Here is a 13,566-nt window from a genome sequence, read left to right on the forward strand (position 1 = left end):
AAACTCTATTTTATTTAATACAGGTCAATAATAATAAACTTAACGATTGCGAGGGTGAATTTCCTTAGGCAAACCATAAAATTAGCAGTGTCCATTAATGAGGTTAGGTCAGCAACTATCCTCTTGTTCATAATTTTATTTAGTACATTTTTTACTTTAACTTTTTTAAGGTAAAGGATCCATTACAGAAACACATGTTGTATTTAATTTTTGAAGAAAATTATGCCGTGCTGCATCGAATCGAATCGCATCGATTCGAATCGAAATTCTTTGAATCGCATCGATGCATCGAATCGAAAAAAATATGCTGCATCGCACACCCCTACTATGGAACAAAAGTTAAGTGCTTGCAAAGGAGAAAGTGTAAATGAAATTGCATTGAATCTTGGAGTTGGAAGAAGTACGATTGGTGATTGGAAAAAGAAAAGAGCTGAAATTGAGTCTTGGTGTTAAAAGAGAATGTGTACTGAGTCGTTGAAAGACAGGAAAAACATGAAGGAAAGCGAATTTCATGAGGTTAGTGAAGCTCTATATTTATGGTATCGACAGCAAAGAGAAAAAGGGACACCTATATCAGGACCCATACTGCAGGAAAAAGCTATTCAATTGTATGAAAAAATAAAGAAAGAAGGAGAGGCAACATTCGTGGCTAGCATCGGTTGGCTAGACCGATGGAAAAAACGGTATGGAGCAAGGCAACTAGCAATATGTGGCGAAAAACTCTCTGGTAACAATGAAAGTGTTCTGAAATTTAAGGAAAACTTTCAAAAGCTTATTGAAAGTGAAGGGCTGTCTGGTGAGCAAATTTATAACTGTGACGAGACTGGACTGAATTTTTGTATGTTACCTGAGAAGAGCTTAGCTTCAAAACAAGAGAAATCTGCTCCAGGGTACAAAAGAAGCAAAGAAAGAGTTACGATCATGGCCTGCAGCAACGCAACTGGTGAGCATAAGTTAAAGCTTTGTTTTATTGGAAAAGCTAAAAAGCCTCGTGCTTTCAAGAATATACAAAACTTAAATGAACTTCCAGTTTGGTACACAAACCAATCTAATGCCTGGATGGATGGAACAATTTTCAAAAATTGGTTTTACAATCAGTTTGTTCCGTCTGTAGAAACGTTTTTAAAATCAAAGAATCTTGAAAGGAAAGCCATTTTGAATCTGGACAACGCTTCCTCACACCCTGATGCTGAAGAGTTAGTTGATGGCAACATAAAAACGATGTTTTTATCGCCAAATGTGACTGCACTATGTCAGCCTATGGACCAAGGTGTTCTAGCCGCAATGAAAAAAAGATATTTGTGCAAACTTCTATCAACTCTAGTGACGGCGATTGACGAAGGCCAAGAACTAGTGAATAGGCTTAAAAAGGTTGATTTGCTGGATGTTATTGGATGGGTTGCTGAGTCTTGGGATGAGTTAGAGCAAATAACATTAGTGCGATCCTGGAAAAAACTTCTGGATCATTCAGGAAATTCGTTTACTGATGTCCTAAAGGAGGAAGATTCTGCTTTAGTTGATCTATTAAAGAAGATTCCCGGCTGTGAAAACTTCAGTGATGGGGATGTACAGGAATGAATGGACCAAGATGCCACGGGGAATGCTCTTTCCGATGACGAAATTGTCACCATGGTGAAAGAAAAGGAACAGCCTGAAGAAAGCGAATCAGAAGACAAAGACGCATGTGACACTCAAGAAGTACAAAAAATGAGCCACAGTGAAGGATTAAAAGCTGTTGATGGGGCCTTACGATATTTTGAGGAGCAAGGAGCTTCGCCAATGGACATAATGTGTCTTCGCCGCCTTCGAGATGTAGCAGCAAAGCGCAGTGTTCAGTGTGAGAAACAAATGAGCATTAAAAACTTTTTCTGCAAAAAATGAATTAGGTTTTTATTTGAACTGTACTGAGTTTTCCTGGTGTGTACTGTACTTATTTATCTTTTCTATAAAAGTACGTAATACATACTGTACAATATGTATAGGCCTACAGAATACATTTTTTTATTTCTTATGACTTAATACTGTAATATAAATACTGTAAAAATAAAAAAACGGCGGTTAAAACGCTTAAAAATTGTATTGTTCTTATTTTTAACCCTAGTTCCCGATAACCCGGCATTTCGCAAACTCGGCACCCTTCCAGTCCACATTACGCCGGGTTTGCGGGACTCTACTGTATTGCAGTTCTAGAGCTATTGCAATGCATTTGAAAACAATTTACATAACGGGGCAAAATGTTGTGTCCATCAAATTAATTGTGGTCTGATTTTAAGGATTTCTGGTAAAGAGATTAAAAAGCAGGCTTACCTTACGAGTTATCCGAGTTACGAGTTGTCGAGTTATCCAGAACATTGAAATTTTAAATTGGTTATAATAAATTAATAAAATAACAGACTAATTTTTACAAATAAATTTATTACTTGCACGAGTATTTTTACATATTGATTAATCTTCAAAGAAACGTTGAATATTCAACAATTAAAACAAAACTAAACATTTTGAAAAAATACTTGTTTTGCATGCATCCTGTCAGCTGTCGACTGTCAAGTTACCGGGTGTTGAGTTAGTGAGGTTTCTCAATTAAAAAGATTTGGTGTTTATCAGTGTTTTTGTGCATTTCCATTTATTTTTGTCAGTATGGTAAGCTTGCTGTATAACTGGACTCCACAAAATCCTTTAAAATCCTGGTCTAAGGCCATCTTTATTGAAAATGTCATAATTGTTCAGTTAACTTAGTGTGCTAACTAGGGGTGTGCGATGCAGCATATTTTTTTCGATTCGATGCATCGATGCGATTCAAAGAATTTCGATTTGAATCGATGCGATTCGATTCGATGCAGCACGGCATGATTTTCTTCCAAAATTAAATACAACATGTGTTTCTGTAATGGATCCTTTACCTTAAAAAAAGTTAAAGTAAAAAATGTACTAAATAAAATTATGAACAAGAGGATAGTTGCTGACCTAACCTCATTAATGGACACTGCTAATTTTATGGTTGGCCTAAGGAAATTCACCCTTCACTAACAATTAGAATAAGCCTATATATCAATAAAGCAATCGTTAAGTTTATTATTATTGACCTGTATTAAATAAAATAGAGTTTATTTTATGACGTACGGTAGTATTGTTACTTAGTTTTCACATTTATATTTGTTGGCTTTCAATACTTCTGGTTCATTCTTAAATCAGCACGAACCAAAAAAGTTGATTATCAGTGTTTACTGTCTATTAGTGATGGTCGGATCCGGATATCGGACTACCGGATCCGCCGGATCTGAGCTAGACCGACGCCCGATCGTATCCACAAAAAATCGGATCTTGGGCTGGATCCGGTTTTAATGGATCCAATTTTATTTATACTATTAACACAAAATGGACGAATATTCGAGATTTTGAGTTTGAGTAAAGTACAATATAGAAATAAGCAAAGGTAGTTGTCCTAACCTATTTTTATAGCTGTCACGACAGAATAGGTCAACTCAAAGCAGTCGCCGGCGACTGACTGGCAATGGCAATGGTATACTGACTTGACACAGAATAGAACGACATGACCGGTAGTGATTTTGTTTTAAAGTAGGCCTACTGTTTCACAATAGAAAATTTCACTACTGAACTACGTAAGCAATAAATTTATGTTTATAAAAGTCAGAATAGAAACACTATAAAGGCAAAACAATAGACGGGAGGCAGGCGTTGTGCAATGACCTTGAAATGAGCGGAATAGTAACATTGAGTAGGGGAAGGGAAGGGTGAGACCTTTGAGCTATATTTAGACTAGACTTTCACCACTTCCCAAATGGCTGGGTACGGGGATTACAATAGCAGGTTTTTTCCTTGCCTGGTTTGACTTTTGTCTTTTTGTGTAGGAGATTTGAATAATCAAAAATATAATTTGAATTGACCACAATTATTTAGCATTGATAATACAATTTGCAAGGGACCAGGAGGAAATAGAACAAAACACTAAAATTAATAGAATAACAAACAAAGTAAACAGCAAATTAAATACAGAACACGGTGATTTAACACTGTCACTGTCACTCAATTTTGTTGTCTAGAAGGGTCGGTGAACTAATCAATAAATAGCCAAAACCAGTTTCCTCCCCCTCTAACCACCACCCCTCCCCCCTAAGCCGGGAGGCCCAACACTTTGTCCTTGAAACACCCTAGCCTCTGAAACAATAAACCCTTACATCTGCGTTGCTGTTTTGACAACAGGTTTATGAATGCGTTCACTATTTTTCATTTTCCAGAATTAACTATCAATTATTATTATTTGCAAGTTACAAATAGGAAACTACATGACATTAAGGTACCTATTCAATGACCCATGTATTATCAAAAATTTATAATTGATTACTTATTTTGATAATAAAAAGCATTCATTACAGCACGCAGCACTTATTGATATATATATATACTGTATATATAATCATCAAAGTATCTGTTACTTTATACAAAATAAAATAGGTACAAAATTGTGTGGCCAGTCAAAATTTATAAACAAACATTTTATTCTATAAAATACAGATGGTAAATAGGGGTTGGTTTAAAGGAAATAAAATACAAAACAGATTAATTAATTATTTTGATAAACGATAGAAAGGTTATGGGATTGATTGAACTAAAATAACCACAGGGAATCTTAAGTAGAAAAGTCGTCAACCACAATCTGTTTAATCAGTACATCGTTAGAGAGAGAGGGGGGGGGGGGGAGAGAGATAGCAGATAGGGGCGTTTGATAGGGAATCTGAAAAAGTAAACAAACAAGGAACAACGACGCGACAATACTCGTTTATAACCTTATTGTCAAATCTAGGTCTTTGTAAGACAAAAGAAAATCACACCGTTTTAAACTTTAACCTAATTTTATACTCTTTACAAACAAACACGTCCTACATAACGGTTCTTGATATTTATCAATGTATCTTAGCAATCGTCACTTGCTCCATTGAAACACGAACGTCGATTGGCTGACATGACAGTGCAGCGTGGCCTCTCGACCAATGAGAACTCTTGTTACATACTTTGATTTATCTTAGATGGTCAACATTTACCATTCATTACAATATTACAAAATCGACATGGACTATGCGTATGGTGTTTTTCAATCAAAACTTATGTTATAGTAGCACTTAAAACTTCACTTAAACTCTTAAACTAGGTAGATAGTACAGATATAATATGGATCTACTTTTTGTTGCAATAGGCAAGTGCAAGCCTAACCCTCTGACTTCGATGTTGTAATTGAATCGAATTTTTCTAATGATGCGTAATGCAGGGATGAAACTGAACATTTAGACAAGTTTAGGTTATTTATTTTGTTCTAAAAATAAAAATAATACATTTAAAGATCTGACTTATTGATACAGACATTTTTTAGTATAATTTCGTGTTGAGGACACTCGCGCGCCGGTTGTCTAAGACTGAATTCTGACTGTCTGACATCTTGAAATGTAGATTGTATTGTGTTGTGCAATATCATCTGCCTGCAGAGAGAACAGCTGAAAATAAACTTTAGCTGTTTTGAACTAAATAGTGTGCTAAGTTGGTTACTAAAGTTGTTAGCGTGATTACAAACTAATAGATATCAAATAAATAAATGTTAAAATAAAATATCTATCCATCCCTGTCGGCTGTCGGTATCGGCGGAATCGGGCGAAATCGATGTTTGGCAATCGATTCTTGATACCGATATTCCTAGTATCGGCAATGTCCGAGTATCGGTGGTAGCGATAATTGACACTTCCCTATCTAAAACTCATTTTGGAGTCCTGAATTAGTTTTAAATATGCATCGGGACGTAATCGTTGCATCGGGAGCTAACCGATGCATCGGTCTTTTTCGATGCATCGAGGCCAAATCGATGCATCGTGATTTCGATGCATGCTGAATTGAATCGCGATTCGATGCATCGAATCGAATCAAATCGAAATTTCGATGCATTTTCGATGCATCGCACACCCCTAGTGCTAACAACTAAAAATATATTTGGAATTCTAAAGCTGTTTATAATTCCTGATATTGGAGGAGAAATCTGGATGGCAGAGGATAGAGAAGAATGCAGCAGGTCAATCTACGAGGCAAAAAATCAATTGAGGTTTGTGAAGCCCCAGCAGTAAAGTAAGGCTCAGTTACCAGCACATCTGTGGATGCGATGATGCTGAGCTGTAGGTATTCTGACGCCCGTTGTTGCAGTTCTGCGTCGGCACTGCGCAGGTTACTGTGCTGCTTGAACACGTCTTGCACTACAGACTTGACCTCGGGGAAGAGGTTGACAAACTTGATGTAGGTGGAAAGCAGCAACGCCCGTGTCATCGGCGAACACAGGTGGTACTGTAAACAACATCTGCTGTCTAATAACCTCACAATCAGGTGTTCAACTATAATCTACTATTACTGTAACATGGTTCTTATATTTTCCAAACAATTAATTAAAGTCAACAATTAATTAATTAAGGTCTATTTAACAAGAAAATTTATGAAGGCTAAAATAAAAACTCAGTCTACTAAAATGCAGTTGTCAGAGGGTCAGTTTTATGAGCAAGTAGAATTATTATAATTGACATAAAACATGCATAGGGTTTTATTTCATAATATTTAAGACTGTAATGTACAAGAGTTTTTCATGATGTCGAAGTTCTATGATGTCTAAAGAACAGGCACCACTGATGCATTAGATCTCTGTTCTAAGTATCACAAGGTTATTTCAAGACGTGTACAGATTTATCAGATGTTATAATACTTTTCTAAAACGTTGGTTCTTGTTATTATGGGACTAGGTGATGGTCTTAAACATTATTAAACAATTAAATTCAATTTTTAAATATTTTGAAAGTTTTTTTAATATTTGCTTTTTGGACATTATGGAACCCTGGTTAATAGTCTTTGATATAATGACCTTCCCCCATGTATACAATCAAGACAGACCAAACTACAAAACTATTTTCGTTAGTTATGTCGTTATGTGACATGTCACACACTACCCTGGAAAAGTTCAAACACTAACCTTGGAATGTAGAAGTTGAAACTGTACAATAGGTGCGCTCCGTTGATCACCTGCTATCAAATTACCAAATTCGCCTAAAATATAACCTCCAACTTTAACCATGTTTTCATGACATGCTGGAGCTTGTAATGCCTGAAAAAAAATTTCTCTTTTCAATATATTATCTCGGAAATAAACGTGTAATGCTAAATAATCAAACACCCTTACTTTAATTTGCTTCAGACCTAGAAAATATGCTGAAACTGTGCATTTATTACTAAAATATTTACAGAGCTCAGTAAAAGAAAAATGTGTTGCTGTCACTTTACCAATATATTTTTTGGCAAAGATGGTTCTAGGCCAGGTTTTTAAGGATTTTTTGTGGATTGATTTAACAGCAGACTTTCATCGATATTGAGCCTTTTTTATTAAATGTGACTCTCCCCATGGATTGAACTATTGAACTAAGAGTGAAACTAATTTTAGTATTTGCACATTTCTATAAATCATAAAATATTATTGTCTAAAGGTTTTTAAACATTTGGAAAAAGATATCAAGTTTTTAGAGTCAGCCAGCGGAAAATAATCGGTACGTTAGAAAAGGCAAGACTTTAAACACCCACAGGAAACTTTGGGATGGATGCAGAAGAAGGAATTCGTGACGGCAATCTTATCAAACGACCCTACCTTAAAAAACTACCCTTGTATTTGACAATAGAATCTCTAAATTCCAAGATTGTCAATGGTTGGTGTAAATTGTAACACATTTGAGGTTTAGTTTGACTCGTGTGTTAACCATTATTTTGAATTAGTAGCCACTCCCTAATGTCACAAATACTATTGACATCAGTTTCCCATCACAGAGTATCGTCTGTGTTTGTTGATACATACTAGTGATATATGGTACCTCAAAGACAGTTTTAGCAGCGTAGCCCTGAACATCGTCTCTGTTGATGACTATCTGTATAACTCGGTACCACACTTCCTCCGACACATAATCTCCAGCTATCCGGATCAGGTTGAGTATGACATCCACATACCAGGTGTAGTCTGTCGCATACTTCTCTGCTAGGATGGCCACCTTCAGTACCTGTCAATCAACACATCACATTACAAAAACTGTTTATATTCTACAGGGTCTCTAGTGGAAAAAGGTATGTTGGTAAAAAAATCAAGAATATAATTTTTCCAAAAAGGTCTAGTTAACAGGATGCAAACCATTTTGTTTTTTGTGGTTAAAATTAATATATTACAACCATAGAATATCTTTGTGGAATTCGGTATGTACAAAAAAAGAAAAAATAAATAACTTAAAAAAATCAATAAAAATATTTTTTTGGATTCAAAATGGCGGTCATTTTAATTGTTAACCTAAATAACTTTTTTATGTCCCACCTTCACATCCTAAGACGCTAGTTCTACCCCGGAACTGTTTTACACATTAGCTAAGGCTTTTCCTAGAGGTTTGCAGCATTATCACATGGATAAAATCCATTGGTGATTGGTGGGATTTGAACCCAGGACCTCGGGCACTGAAGCCACCGCTCTCCCACTAGACCAGCTCGCTCCCCATAATCAAAATTACTAAAACACGGCTGATATTTGGGATTGGCAAATCTGACTTTGCCTAACCATAATAGTTCCTTTCCCTTTCCCATTTTATTCGTAGCCACCAGGATAAATGGTTATAACAGCCTGGACATGACATTCTGGCCTCTGTCACTCACCATTTCCTCTCTGATGGAGTAGTCGGCTGTCTCCAAGTAGTTGAGCATCTCTTGTACTATCTCTTCGGCATTACTCTTGTCACACATGGCATACAGCAAGTCCACAGCCTGTTGTCTCACTGACACGTCCTTCTCCATCTAAACAAAAATGGACATTAGGAATTGTTAGCCAAGTCCTAGGAGTAAGGCCAACTCCATACACCCTGTCATCTCTACAGCTATCACTAAAACATAGTGATAATTTCTTTTTTTATAATCTTAAAACACACGACGACTTTGGAATAAAATTAACAGACCTTCGTTAATAATGGACTATCAGCCAACAGGCTATTGGCGATTACTGCAAATATACTTTGGCCTCATATAAAATTCACTGACGTTTTCACCGTCATTGAAAGTTACTTTGGTTATATATTTATTTATTACTTACAAATCCTATCTTCCCAGTTGACTGTGTAAAACTCTCCGTTATATTTGTTTAGCACCATGGAAAAATACAGCCTACAGATCCGAAATATGATAACACTGACATACCTTCATGGAGAGGATGACTACTTCCTGATGTTTTTTGACAGCATCATGAGAGAATTCCGAGTTGGCCAATAAACACATTGACTCCAAGGCTAAGTAGCGAAGGTTAGTCTCCCTGTTGGACAAGAACTGGCCCAACTGATTACATGCCCTCACAAGCAGATTGGGCTCACTGCAAACATACAAAGTAATGTTTTCTGGCCTTCCGGTATAAAACTATTGTAAAATAGTAATAAAAAGTGAAGCATCATAAGTGTATTCAAGAGACAGAACTGAACCCACAATCAATTTGTTTAGGCACATTGTGCAGCATTTAACTATTACTTTGGTTTATCTAGTGCTAGTTAAGATAATGAAGGAGAACCTAAAACCACCCTGAGGTTCACAAAGAAAATAATATTTTTAAAGCTAAATATACCATTACCTTTTTTACAGGTGATACACAACATTTCCCCAAGATAGCAAATATGTTTTCACCTTCACAGATAGCTTTTTAACAGTGCTGCAAAATGTCTTGACATTAAATGTGTAAATATTTATTATTTGGTTACCATTGTTGACACAATTCATATGATTTAAATAAAAATATTTTAAAATGGTTTACGGTTTTATTAGTAATACTTGCAATGTATATCATTGGGACTTACCTATCATTGTGGATTATAAGACTGATGGCCTCAAACAGAACTGCGTTCTTAGCATTGGAATGTTGTACTTTCTTTGACTTTGGTGGTTCTTGCGCCTTGTTTAATATTGTTTCTAGACATTCATTTAGGCGCCCTCTCACACCAGGATCATCTGAACAATTTACAATTTCATAAACATCGATGGGTGAGAAACTAATAACCTTTTGTTAATGTAATGGACATTGAATAAAATTCTTCCTAAATAGAATATCTTACAATCAATGATATTATGGTACAATGTGTTATTGTAAACTTATGCCTGAAGGGCTATAGAATAACCAATATCAATCGAAAGGTAAAACTCCACTGAAAGAATAAGCTTAAAATATAATTGAAAGCAGTAGGCCTTTATAGATTACCTGGAGGAGTATAATTCTGCAGAAGCCTGAGCAGTTTAACTGACAGCCATGGAGCAGGGACAAAGTAATAAGTGTAGTCTTGGAGATCCGTATAGCTGGCCGTTACAATCTACACATACAATACCAACAAGTTAACATCTCTGTTGTCACAGACTAGCCTAACTGCTAGTAGAAGGAACAGTGAATGCACTAGTGGATGAGTGTGTGAAAATGTTTTAAATTTTATTTCATCTGATGGTAGATCCCCAGTACATCAAGTAATGTGCCCCAGTGGTTGTGGACATTGTAAAAGCAACCAACAGATAGCTAAGCTAAAGGTATGGCCAAATGCAGAGAAAAAGCTGGGGCACAAACATAAAATAAGTAAGCATGTCATACACTAATTCTAAGAAAACCTGAAAATAAAGGGTGTCCCAGTAAGAACGCCGGATTTCAGGAGCGTCTTAACCTATCTGTATTTCAATAGGAATGCCCAAATTATCAGCGATGTTATCAGTATTAGGTCCCATTTGTAGTCATGAATCGCTACACGACGGATCAACGCGTGGTCATAGTTAAAGTGCACTACAAGTACGGGGAATGTTTCGCTGAAACGGTCCGAAAGCTGTGCGCTATTTTCGGCCGGGATTATGCACTAAATGAGTCATCTGTCCAAAGATTTATTTATAAGTTCGAAGAAATTGGCTCAGTTTTGGACATTAAAAGACCAGATCGACATCGGGCAGGTCGCTTCCTTGAAAATATTGAGGCTGTAGATGATAGTGTAGAGGACAACGCAAGAACATCGATTCGTCGGTGTAGTAAGCAGTTAAGCCTAACTCGGAGCACGGTACAAAGCATTTTGGTAAAAGACCTTTACATGTTCCCCTACATAATGCAACCAACACAAGAGAATAAGCCAAGAGATCCCGTAGAATGGATTGAGTTTGTAAACTGGATGGTTGAAAATCCAGATGAAAATGACATGTTTTCTAAAACTTTGCTGTTCAGCGATTAAACAAACATTCATCTAAGAAAGATCGTGCCATTTAACACCGTGCGACTACTTTCTTTGGGTATATTTAAAGTCGCTTGTTTTCGCCAATAATCCTCAAACAATCCAAGACCTGAAGGTGGAAATTATTCGTGCCACGGAATTCAACAGGAAGTGTGTGAAAAGTAATGGAAAACTTTGTCATGAGATATCGGGCTTGTCAGCAGGCAGCAGTCGGGCACTTAGAAGACATAATATTCCAATAGTAATCGGAGATACTATGCTTAAGGATTCATGTTTCATATTGCAAATTTAGCGTGAAAATATATGGTTTATTAACATTTAAAATCCGGCGTTCTTATTGGGACACCCTTTATAAACACACTCTTTCTTTCTTACATGAGTGGCTATTTGTTACGCCATTTAAAGTTGGCATTGCTTTGCTCTACCCGTCTCTAGCTCTTCAAGGTTGGATTTTTTTAGTGCCCATCGGACCCAGCTAAAGTAGTTTTTTCCAAAATATCACCAAACCCTCACTCTACCGCCCTTTGTTGTTTAGGATTTCTAAAAAAATCCTAGGGGACTATTGACTGGAATTTTGGTTACGTATTCACAATTAAATATATATCTGTCTCAGTCATACTCAATACAATCGGAAACAATCGTAAAAGTTCAAGCAACAATGAACAATGTGCTGTAGACAGCCCTAATTATAAATAGTTCACAGATTTATTGTCAGATGCCTAGTGGGTTGTGTCATGATGATAAATTCCCATGAAAAAATAAAAATAGCAATGTCCTTTGACAATCACAAGGAACTAAGGATGCCTCAGCAAACCGTCTTGACGAGCTGGAGCTGGGCCAGTATGGCATAGTCTAATACACCCCCCACCAGCCAATACTGCTGCCCACAATGTGTTAACTAAGAAGCACACAAGAATAAAGGTGTTTTAATATTGATAGCATTACCCTGGACAGACGAGAGACGGCCAGACTGATGCAGCCTTTGTACTCATCTGGATTGCGCTTGACCAGGGCATCAATGAGAGACGCAGCTGCGGTGACCACGCCCAGGTGTTGGTCGTTCAGCAGATGTACGATACGAGAGGTCCACTCTCCGCCGGGGATAATCTCTTGTGACGTGCGGAATAGCCTCAGCAGACAAAGAGCCGCGGACTGCTTCACCACGTCCATAGTGTCTCTGTACCAACACGAGTGAGTGCATTGCTTCATACCATATACAACAAACATCAAACACATCAACTCATCTATAAAAGTCAGCAATATTTTCAAACAACAAAGCAAAACAAATGGATAAACAGCATTAATTACAGCTGTAAGACACAAAATATAAACTACTTAAATGGATGTTTTTATTGAAATGTTTAGCTTACAAACTCACCCTGAAACCAAAAGTTTTGGAATTTCGTATCCAAAAGCTTCTGCCATCTCTTTGCTCCCGATGTTTGCTATGCACTGCATCGCCAAGTTAACATGGATTGGATTTCTAAAAATAATACAACAAGTTAGAATTAGTTAAACAATTTTCTACGCGTTAGTAAAAAGAGTCATGTAAAAGTAAGAGTTTTCAAAAGTATCACAAATTAATATTTTAATATTCTAGGCTGGCATTCCAAGCAGGTATACCACATGTATGCCTGGCAAATCTCCAAATTGCATTATCCCCCACCCCACGGCGTTCAAAGGGTTAAATTAGATTTGGTACACCACAGTTGAAGAGGCCACCAAAAAGTGTTTTTTATTTACAAGGCTCTAGTCCGGGATTATTTTGTATACTGCTACAGAGTAGCCCTTGAGGTAACAGTATTCTAGATAAAATCCATTGATGTTTGGCAGAATTTGAACCCGGGACCTTTAGGACCTAAGTCCTTCGCTCTACCACTAGACTCATCACTCTCGAGAAACATACATATATCTTCAGAGTTCACACACAATTATTTGTACTTTTAGCTTTAAAAATATACAACGAATAAAAAAAACATGGCTTGCCTTGATGTGAGATCGTTTTTGATGCTCTGGATTATCAACTTGATGAGATCACTGTTGGTGTTGACCAAAACAGAAATGAAAAGGTATCCCTGCAAACAAAACATTGCACTTACTCTCGTGAACAAGAAATAATGTACTATATTGGTATCAGAAAAGGGAAATAATATCGGTATATTAAAATCCATTTTTAGCCCCTGAGCTGTGATATTAATTTAAAATAGGTATTTACCTTCGTCTACAGCTCAATCTGTTGTAACTTGAGTTACGGCCGTTTCGGCATTATAATGCC

General features: G+C 36.7%; 2 protein-coding genes across 3 annotated transcripts in view; one reads left to right on the top strand and one right to left on the bottom strand.

The window, feature by feature from the left end:
- Window positions 1–13,566, top strand: part of LOC129005818 (uncharacterized) — a 127,777-nt gene that overhangs the window by 64,042 nt on the left and 50,169 nt on the right. The gene's annotated exons all lie outside the window — the stretch shown is intronic.
- The window catches only part of LOC129005817 (AP-2 complex subunit alpha-like), a 74,492-nt gene that overhangs the window by 35,176 nt on the left and 25,750 nt on the right, over window positions 1–13,566 (bottom strand). For both annotated transcript variants that reach the window (XM_054434827.1, XM_054434828.1), the window contains exons 4-13: window positions 13,278–13,366; window positions 12,670–12,774; window positions 12,237–12,468; window positions 10,295–10,403; window positions 9,897–10,047; window positions 9,253–9,421; window positions 8,719–8,856; window positions 7,899–8,081; window positions 7,013–7,144; window positions 6,142–6,339 (exon numbers count right to left, since the gene is read on the bottom strand). In XM_054434827.1, coding sequence (XP_054290802.1) covers window positions 6,142–6,339; window positions 7,013–7,144; window positions 7,899–8,081; window positions 8,719–8,856; window positions 9,253–9,421; window positions 9,897–10,047; window positions 10,295–10,403; window positions 12,237–12,468; window positions 12,670–12,774; window positions 13,278–13,366 — 1,506 coding nt within the window. The remainder of the gene's footprint in view (window positions 1–6,141; window positions 6,340–7,012; window positions 7,145–7,898; window positions 8,082–8,718; window positions 8,857–9,252; window positions 9,422–9,896; window positions 10,048–10,294; window positions 10,404–12,236; window positions 12,469–12,669; window positions 12,775–13,277; window positions 13,367–13,566) is intronic.

This window comes from Macrosteles quadrilineatus, unplaced genomic scaffold, assembly GCF_028750875.1.
Source record: "Macrosteles quadrilineatus isolate MER2022 unplaced genomic scaffold, UCM_ALF_1.0 Scaffold_35__1_contigs__length_1230758, whole genome shotgun sequence".
Lineage (NCBI taxonomy): Eukaryota > Metazoa > Arthropoda > Insecta > Hemiptera > Cicadellidae > Macrosteles > Macrosteles quadrilineatus.